The 10776-nt window shown below is 40.2% G+C and overlaps 1 protein-coding gene across 1 annotated transcript; it reads left to right on the forward strand.

Moving 5' to 3' along the window:
* Positions 1–1655: 1655 nt before the first annotated feature.
* LOC121272291 (probable G-protein coupled receptor 139) lies at positions 1656–6350 on the forward strand. Its single transcript, XM_041178868.1, has 2 exons — positions 1656–1752; positions 5455–6350. Exons 1-2 carry the CDS (start codon positions 1656–1658, stop codon positions 6348–6350), a joined length of 993 nt encoding a protein of 330 aa, XP_041034802.1.
* Positions 6351–10776: the final 4426 nt, after the last annotated feature.

The following is a 10776-nucleotide window of genomic DNA, read 5'->3' on the forward strand; positions in this document are numbered from 1 at the left end:
GATATATTGCGCAACTTGCTGAATGGGCAGTTAAATGGCAAATCTCGAACTCACTGTCACAGGTAAACTTCCAATGGAATAAGCATAGACTAAAGGCGGTATTTTAGTGCAGGGGAATTTTACGCCCCCGGGATTTTATACTCCCGCCAAGGCTTTTGAATGGCTCGCCGCCTTTTACGATTCGGACCCCTCCTCGACCCCGCCCTCCGACGTAAATATGCCAGATAGCGTTTTCATCTGCTGTGCTATACAATTTAACGTGACAACCAGAAGAATGATTGGTGAGAAAATTGTTATATCGGGCATGCTAATCCAAAAAAGGACCCTTCCTTATAGAAATGTAAATTTTGATGCTTGTTCGAAATGTATGTATAAATTCAGTTGACTTTTAATACCCTTTCTCGTTCAATTCTCACTTTTCAACTCTCCAATCCACTTCTTATTTCCTTTACGATTTTCTTGGTTAGCTCTAATGTTATCAGAATCTTCTGTTTTAATTTTCAGTTCAGCGTTTTCAATATTATTTGAGGGACGAATCCATTCCCATATTCAATAAATAGATTTATATTGTACGAATAAACAATTCATATTTGAATAAGGTGCATGGCCAACCTTGCTCTGTACAAGTCGTTGACCCTTATCCTGTAAAGGATTGGTTCCGGAGAATATGAGTTATGGGTGAAGTTAATTCATGTCTTTAATGACAGCAAGCCCTATAAGGCGTGTTCGCATTTGTGTTCAGGGTGCCTTACTTTAACAAGATGAGTTCTAGATATCAGTGGCAACAAAAAATCAGTTACTTAACAAGATAGCAAAGTACGCGATCAAATATTTAGATGCGTCTTTACTGAACATACGATTCAAATTGGAAATTCAGGTATAACCCGTTTCATGATCCAGTAACTCTAAAAACACAATTATTTACTCATATGCTAGTTCAATACTTGCATCTATATATGAAATAATTCTGACTAATAAGATGGAGGTGGATGAATGGGCATTTTTAACCTTAAAAAGTGAATTTACTTCTGCAACTTATTGAGATGAACACAGATAAGTGAGTGACTGCCGTCCAGAATATAAAAGGTATATTTTCGTGACGTGTACTATACTCGCAGTTAATTCTCCCTGCTGTGCAAAAGGGAGAGGATGTGTTCCAGACATGTTGGTTAAAAATCTGGCTCACCATAGGCTAAGAGACAAATGCACCAGGTTCAGGATGACAAGTGAGTTTTAAAGGAAATAACGATGCAGTGAAAAGGCGGAAAGACTGCCAGAATGCAACTGCAGTTGATCAATATCAAATGTTAGTACAAAAGCAAACTTGACCCTTTAGGTTAAATTACATCAGAACAACCAACTGGCTCCTTATCTTTTATTAAAGGACAGGTTATGAAATTCTTGTTAATATTATGGGCTTTGCCTTCGTGCATTATCTGCTTTGGGAATTCGACTGTTTTTGGATTCAAAGTTATTGACTTCATCTGTTTGTTCATTGACTGTAAGTAAGCCCAGTCAGCAAGGGACAAGATTTCGTGGCCTGATAAATTGGCTGTCCAATAAGTAAGACGGATTCCCTGAATGTGATGTTCAGAAATTTGCTGCCAAAATATATAGCAAGCATCGAACCCTTGATTCAGATCTAAAGGGAGATAATGGCTCTCAGTTTCCTAATCAAACTTCAGATTCTATGGGCGATTGAAGATACACAGAAGATTTACTACCCTGTGTTGGCTGCAGTCGGGGTTCCCGGTAAGTTACGACCTGGTGCTGCTCATTCAGGAACGGCTTCTTAAAATGTTTGACATGAATTGGCATCCGCTGGTGTGAGCTGAATGATCAGTATGTCATTAATGCTCATCATTTGTTCAATTTCGGTAAATATTGTTAGGATCTAAATTATTATCTCTTTCTGACAATAGCACCAACCATGTTACAAGTATCTAGCCCGATTGTCAGAGACGAACATATTTTTGAGGCAACATAATATTCAATTTAGTCGAGTTAACTATTCATTTGTACAAACCAATCGAGAACAAATTAATGAGAAAGGCACGGTTAATTCATATTGCTCAGATGTCTTCCTCCTTATTGGTTCCTGTTCTTTGTCAGAGACACTGTCTCTGAACAGTTGCACAAGGCTAAGTCGTTTGATTTACTGATTATCATTATTCAGGTAGTTTGGTTACCTTATTTCTAATAGTTAATTTCTATGTATCTGTCAATATTCCATTACCGAGCATTGACCCTAAGATTTATGTAACTGGGCTTATCCATTGATGGACTACTGACAGCCGTGGAATGGTTGATCAGGCATTACAAGAATTCTAATATTTAAAATGAACAGGGATTCAATGTTTAACAATCCGGACTAGTAGCAGGGAAATAGAACAATTACTTTAAAGCCATTGGATGGGAAAGATTGATTTCTGTCTTTGCATGGAACAAGTGAGCAGTCAATGCACGCAATGCAATGAATGCATGAAGGACAGTGCATATGATTAACTATACCATTTAGAGAATATGATTTGCTCTCCTTTTCCAAACAATCCGAGCTCTTTATCTTCACCACCCCAACCTAGAAAAGTAGATTAATGCTATCCCTCAAAGAGCAAGCTCACACTATTCAAAACGAAAAGCTCAGAATTGTACTTTCTATTAAAGGGTGAATTGTAAGTATTTTCAATAAAAACAAATGTTACTAATGGCCTTTATCTTATAAGGGTTGTAACACAAAGGGGTTGAAATTTCTCAACAGTGCCGAGTTCAGCTTACACCCAGTTTGAGTAACGCATTCAGCTTTGGTACCGTGCAACAGCAAACTCATATTAACATTGGACAGACTCGAATGCAAGTTCAACCCAAGGACACCGGGGTTAAATGTTAAACGTTCATGAACGAGTTGAATAGATGAAAGTTGTATTCTCTGATTATTCAAATGTTGTTGAACATCCGTCTGACGTACAAAAATTGATAGAAGGATTTTGTTGGGTAGATAGAGGAACAATCTCTTCTGTTAGGGATGGGGGTGGGGGTGCAAAAAAATGTACTCACTAGCATTTACAACCAGACGACTCCACGGTGATGTGTATTCACCACAAGAGTGTTAGAAATAAAGTCATGGATTCATATAATAGTAGCAGAGAAGTAGGCCCATCGAGCGAACTATTTTGGAGAACAATCCATTTCTCCCATTTCACCACTTTTCCACCATACCTATTGTTATGACATGGCAGATGATGTGTGGCAGGTGGACCAAATCCACACGGGGAACTCAGCTGCGCTATCACAACGGTTTTGCAATTTGTACTTATTACAAGAAGATGTGTGTACTGAATTTAAAGCAATAAGTCCACCAAGAACGTAAGAGATTTGAAAAATTAAATTCAAATATTTATTAACAAAATAAAATATTTCAACCTATAGCTATATTGATATAGATACGACCACAACTACTACCTATTGCTATAATAACGCCTAAGAAATTCTCATTAACCTGACCCCTAATTATGCCCCCTTTAAGGCAAAGGCCCAAAATAGATTTTAGATTTAAAACAGAACCAGCACATTAACACAATAGACACTTTACAGTGAAATTTCAAACGGCTTTTCCACAACTTCAGTTTTGTTGAATGGCAGGCTCCAGCACACATGGCTGGAGGCTACATTAAGGCTATCTCATACACCCCTCTTAGATCTCAAATGGCTCCTCTCCATGCAACCTTTCATTCTCCTTTATATACATTTCCCTCTTTTTCAATATGTAAATTCTACTGCTCCATATGTCTTCAAAACTGTATCTTCCTCATAATATAAAAAATAAATCACATTGCCAATACTGTGATTAAACTTTGGGAGAAATAAATACACCCCTTAGCCCTGCTTATCTGGCTAGTGGTAAATAGTCTAAGATCCCTTTCAAATCTCAAAATACCTTCATTTATCTAAAAATGTAAATTCCCTTCACACCTTGTATGTTAAGCCAACACCAATGTTTACTCAATAGCATGTAAAGGGCCGAGATTATTTGCATGATTTAAAGCTTGCAGTCTAATTGACTCCCAACTATAGTTGCCCCCACAAGTATACTTCACAGCAAACCAGAAAATATTATGAAAATTATTATACTTTCATCGCACCATGCACTATTTCTCTGATAAAGATATCTATATAATCCACTTTCGAGGTTATGATTAAATCATTATCAACACAATAAAACACATTACAACCCAAATTACAGCCATGCATTAATTTCCCTCATATCTGTCTGCTCCTATGCCACTCACTTTCGAGATGCATTTCCTGGTTGTATTCAACTATTAAGAAATGCTATTGCTTAGTATATTTAAACTCATTAATTATTTTAAACATCTCCATGAAAGCCTTCCCTGCTCCAAGTGGAACAATATTAGCTTCTTCCGTCTATCCATCTGGATGCAAAGATTAATCCTTAGAACTGTTCGAGTAAATCTTTTCTGAAACTGTCCAAAGCCTTCCCATCCTTTCCAAATTCTGGTGCCTGGAACTGAACATATGAACTCTTGCTGAGTCTTGAATTTTGAAATACAAACATTTTCTAGAGCTTCAGCACAACTTCCTGCCTTTTATATCCTATGCCTTTATTTATAAAGCTTACGATTTCATGGGTTTATTTGTACTGTTTTTGTTAACCTGCTGTCCACTTCAAAAATCTATGCACAGACAGCACCGAGGTCTTTTGCTCTTGCATCCATTTTAAAATTGCACCTTTTAGATTCTTTCCTCGTCCTTTTATTATTATCAAAATGTGTCACTTCAAGAATATCTGTGCTGAACTTTATCTTCCAAATGTCCGCCCAATCCACCTTCCTCTCTATGTCCACTTGTAAGTAAATTGTAGTCTTCTCTTTACTACACTTCCATTTTTCATGTCATCTGCAGGTTTTTAGATTGTGTCCTGCATCCTCAAATCCATGAAATTAAGCTATATAAAAGGAAAAGCTTTCTTAATAGACTACTGGAAAATACCTCGATACAGTCAAAAAAAAAACAGCCAGACTCTGCTTTTTATCCTTTATCCAATTTAGTACATATTCTACAATTGTTAATTTTAACCCATGGGGCTTAATTCTGATAATAGGCCTATTGTATTGCACTTTGTCAAATGCCATTCTGAAAATCCGTCATGAAACCTAGCAAGTTTAATTTGATGTGCTTTGATCAATTATTTCCTGATCCATTTCTGATTACTTTGAATACTACCCGTATCTATATGCTGCCATATCATAGGTAAAGCATTTACATTTCGTCAATGGATGCAAAGATAATCTGCATGCTGCATGTGAATTTTGTGCTTATCATGAGGGGCATTAGTGCTCATATTGTGTAAACTACTGCATTATTTTACTAGCAATCAATCAAACTATTTGTTATTCCAGGTTGTTTGTTGAATAATTTTCTCAATTGCTCTTGCAGTAAATGTGGTGACAATTGCAGTCCTGTCTCGTGGAAAGTGTGGTCTCTCCAAATGTGTCACTCGCTACCTGGTAGCCATGGCAGAGGCAGATCTAATGGTGATTATCTTCGATCTGATACTAAGGCAAATTCCTATTACCTATCGTGAACAATTTGGATTTGTGCGCTCAATTCCTTTGTGCAATATTCATGCTGTTCTGCTTTATGCTGCCACAGACTGTTCAGTATGGTTTACTGTCACTTTCACATTTGATCGATTTATAGCTATTTGTTCCCCGAAGCTAAGAACTAGGTATTGCACTGACAAAACAGCCACTATTGTGCTGGGAACAGTGACTGGGGTCAGCATTTTGAAAAACATTCCCTGGTTCTTTCTATATACGAGCAGGTATTGGCTAACTAACAGCCCATGGTTTTGCCTTGTGATAATAGGGGTAACTCGCTCGCTGGTCTGGGCCACCTTTGAATTTATGCATTATATTGTAACGCCGTTTATTCCATTTATTTTGATTCTACTGCTAAATGCCCTGACAGTCAGGAGCATTTTAGTGGCCAACAAGGCCCGCAGGAGACTCCAGCTTCGGAACAATGGGGACAGTCCAGCTGACCCAGAGATGGCTAACCGAAGGAAGTCCATGATTTTACTATTTGTTATATCAGGGAATTTCTTGGTTTTATGGGTAGTGTTCATGATTTATTATATATTGAAACGCTTGGATTATTTGGGCATTCCAGTACCACTTCCCACCTTTGTATCTGAAATTGGCTTCATGCTCCAGCTCCTGAGTTGTTGCACCAACACGTTTATCTATGCAGTTACTCAGAGCAAATTCAGAGATGAGTTGATGAATGGAGTGAAGTATCCCTTTGCAAAGTTGATCGCATTAATTCGCTGAGAATTCCTCGGGCATTCGAACATTAAGTTGTAGAATGACAGACACAATCTACAAAGGCAAATTAGGGGCGCCAAGAGAGGATGATATTAGATTAGTGCCTAACATAAACAGAATCAAAACTGTCTGACGAACACCAGCTAATAAAAATAGTAGTCAAAGGAAGAGTGGGGAAGATAAGAAAAGTGAAACGGTATCTTCTTCATGAAGCAGAGGTCACTAGTTACTAGTTGGGTACTTTGCACCTAATCTCACCGTGGGTGGGTCGGAGGAGCCTGCGGAAACATTGGTGAGTGTAAGGTGAGATACTTGAAAGCCATTGAGTCCTCAATATCGATAAACTAGCTGATTCGATTCTAGTGCATTATAGGTTACTGAGTGAATTATGACTGAGAAATGGGGAATGTCTGCCACAAACCTTCGTCTAGGGATGGTGCAGTAAGTCCGGAATATTCTTAATGTTCTATGTCTGTCCAAGAAATATCCGGGAAAATACACACAACTACAGATCGATCAGCCTTACTTCGCAGTTAGGTGAACGTTCGGAAAGGATAATCCATTAAGCCATCCAAAGGAATAATATTTTTTTAAAAAGTCATTGGCTTTTGTAAAGTATGTGCTAATAAATAAAAATTGGCCCAGATCTGTTAAGGGTAAAACGCTGTTGACTAACTTGGTCGAGATTTCTTTTTGAACCGAATAGCGGTTAGAGCAAGTTATGGATTTGAAGTTGGCTTCCAAGAGGCGATTGACAAATTGCCACATGATGGATTTCTTATATAACTTAGAGGCAATGGCATTAACTGCATTGGAGCAACATGACTGCAAAATGGGCTGCAAATTGCAGAGCAGCGAAGAATGGCGACCGTTTGAGTTTCAGACTGGATGGAAGATGGCAGCGATTCTGTATTAGGCCCAGAGGCTCCCTAGATATCTTCGCGGGATTATATGATGCATACGAAACATTATTTCAGTGTTTGCAGAGGATGGAACACTGCAAAATGCAACAACAAATGAGAATGAGAGTAAAATATTTCAAGCCGACACAGGCAGTGGCAAATTGGGCTGCCACGTGGTGCGTGAAGTTCAATGAAACTAATCAGTACATTTTCGTCAGAAGAATGAACGTTGTCAATCTGAACTAAATGCTACAATTATAAAGCGGCTAAGTGAACACGGATACGTGGCGGTGTATTGCATAAATATATAAACGGGACAAGTTGGGAATCTGTTAATGCATATGGGCTTTCTGGCTTCATCAATTGCGACAGCCGATAATTTATGCTATCCGTTTATAAATCGCGTATTGAGCTTCATCTGGAGAATTTTGGTGAATTCCTGGCACCACACTTCAAAAAGGTTGTTAAGGCCACTGGTTGGGTTCAGAAATGATTGACAAACAACTGTAACAGGGATGATGGAACTCAGTTAGGTGGAAACACTGGAGTGTCCTGCATTGTGTAACTCAGAGCCGGGAAGATCAAGAGAAGATATGATAGCGGCGTTCGAAACTATGAACGGCTTTGATGCCCTAAATAGGGAGAAACTGTTGATGGAGGCAGATGATTTGGTAACCGAAGCAAACAGATTTAGGATCACCGGTAAAGGAATCAAAGACGAGCTAAAATCCTTTTTTAACATATAGAGTTGTTGTGATTTGCCGTGTACGGCTTAAAAAGGCGATGGAAGCTAAATCAATAGAAAGATTCAAATGAATTGGTTATCTGCTTGAGAGGAAAATATTTGCATAGCTGGAAAGGAAGAGCGGGGGAGTGGCAATAGTTAAATTGGCCTCATTCTGTGACACTCGAAGCTCTGCGCCCTGTCATGCAGAATTCTCCGGCGGCGTTCTTTAATTGTTTACATTTTCCAAATATTTCACAATTGTACACATAAGCTAGTTGCTCTTTCAGTAACGTTGGCGTTTTCCGGTTGCTGAGCAGGACGTTGACAGGTGATATAAATAGACGTCTCCCGAGCAGAAATTTTCCGGAGAGCGGTTACCTGCTTTCGAAAATGCCGTGTTGAACTCGCAGTCCAGGGTGTTTTAGAAATGATTCCTGGTCATCATTTCACACACACGCAAGGCCAATACTGGAAAATATCCGGGCAGGTCGGGATTCTCATAACATCAGTGTTGAAAAGTTTCTCTGATCTCTGCTGTTGTTTAAAATAAGAGGTTTTTGAATAAAAAAAAACACTCCTCAGAAAAGGAAGATCAAGTATGCAGAAAATCCGCAAAACGATATTGTATCTGTAATGCCAAAGGTAGAAAAGAAATGTGTTTCGGCACTGATTTACCATCACCGACTCTTTGTTGGCTCAGCGTGTTCTTTAATGCTGTAAAAGTTGAGGGTTAAACGTTGAATTAGTTACACTGGAAACATGACAGCGCACTCGGTGAATTGTTTACATTACCTGTTATTCAATAACGCGATTGCCTAAACAAGGCTAATGCACTTCTCGACGGGAGGCCAGAATCTATCAGCTTTAGATAGATTGTCAGTGGGCACCGAGAGATCTGAAGTAGGTCTGAAGGAAATGTGGTTTCGACACTCTGAGACCCGTAACAGCATAATTCCAGGCCCCAGAGAACAGATTTCCAAGCCCCTGGTCAAGGTGCAGCTCAGATCCGAGGTCCCCCTGCCGAACAATCACGTGCCTGCTAGAGGAAATATCCAGGAGCTGCTGTTTCACAAGCTGCTGTCCAGGTGCATTGGGCTCGCGGGTCCAATTACATCACGATCCAGGGCTTGGTATAGCGCACCTCTCAGTCCCAGAACAACCCAAGCACAGATCCCTGCAACGTACATTCCCAGGTCCATCGCAGAATGCTCCAGGGCCCAAGTACACAACCCTCCACCGTCCTGGGACAGCACATTGGAGGATTCTGTCGCAGCGCACTCGCCGTAACAGATCTACAACTCTCCAATCCACGTACAACACAATGTCACGTGGCAATATAACACAGTAACCAGACAATGCCGGAGCCCCGGTGCAGCGCAGAAACAAAGGTTCCAAGAAATATAGAACATTTACGTCACAGAACGATGTATTCAGGCCGTGACGCCTGAGGCACTCACGCTGAATCCCCTCTCCTTGCCTTTGATCCTAACATTGAAGCTTATGGCACTTGAAGTGCACATCGAAGTGTTGATTTAAATGAAAGAAAAATACAGCAAGGGCTTTCTTCCCACCTCTCCCTTTCAGGCAATCAGTTCCAGATCCCCACCACAAGCTGAGTGAAAAAGAAACACTCAACTCCCTACAAACAGTTTTGCCAATCACTTTAAATCTATGCCTCTTTGTTACTGACCTTTTTGCTAAGGGGAGTGAGCCCTTTCCAGCTACTTAATTTAGGTCTTTGGGAATTTTTTACATCCCTATGAAATTTCTCCTCAACCTCCTCTGTTCCAATGGAAGGACAGAATATATCCGCAAAGCTAAGATTTTCAATTCCCAGCAATTTCAAGTCCAGTACAACACAATCCCTCTCCGGGTACTAAATCTCTGATTTCCAGTGCAACACAATCAGCATTTCCGGTATGTCGCACTCCTCTGTTTGCCGGTGCTACTCCCCATTGAGTCCCGAACTTCACATTCCCCCGTGTCAGGACCACATGCGGGTCTCAGATGGCTAGCCACCGAGGTTCAGCACACTCGCAGGATCCAGTAAATAGCATTCCTACATCACAATATAACCTGTTGTCATATCTCGATAAATTGCAGGCGCAATATTCACAATATCCGGGCATAATGCAGCATGAATCACAGTCAGGGGTACCAGAACAGTAAATCCACAAGTCCCGGCACAAGAGCCATTCAGTTGCCCACCGAAAATTCACGAGTAACCAGTTCTACGCTCCGCCTTCCCCGGTACAGCAATCTCCTTGTTCTCTGGTTATGGTAAAAGGCATACCTATCTCCACGTTATGCACACTCCCTCGTTCAGTGCAGCAAATTCCAATGTCCCCCAACATGGCAATCCTTGTTCGGGGACATTACACTGGTGGGCCCAGGTAAATCACACGCCCGGTACAAGCTTAAGCTCACGCCCATGGCATGCCACATCCCAGTCACTGCATCAGAATAGCACTACCTAGATCTCGGTATCATCCGCATTTTTATTTCAGAGTAACTCACTTTGTTTATAGAAATTTGCTGATTTATTCGGCAATAATTATTATCTGTAAACAGAAGTTTGCAGCACACTTTGTTTCTCCGAAATCACCAGGAAAGGCCAGGTTTGCTTCTTGCATTTCCCAGTGTATCAGGAAATTCTATAAAGTTCTTCTGCAGCAAGCTGCCATTGCATATACAGCACACAAACAGTTCATTCGACCCAACAGGGCTCACCACTTAGTTTGGTTTGTTTCCGCCTTGGAAAGCTGCAAGTGAAATTGAGGTGGCATGGAAACGATATGATTTT

This window comes from Carcharodon carcharias, chromosome 33 (assembly GCF_017639515.1).
Source record: "Carcharodon carcharias isolate sCarCar2 chromosome 33, sCarCar2.pri, whole genome shotgun sequence".
NCBI classification, from domain to species: Eukaryota; Metazoa; Chordata; class Chondrichthyes; order Lamniformes; family Lamnidae; genus Carcharodon; species Carcharodon carcharias.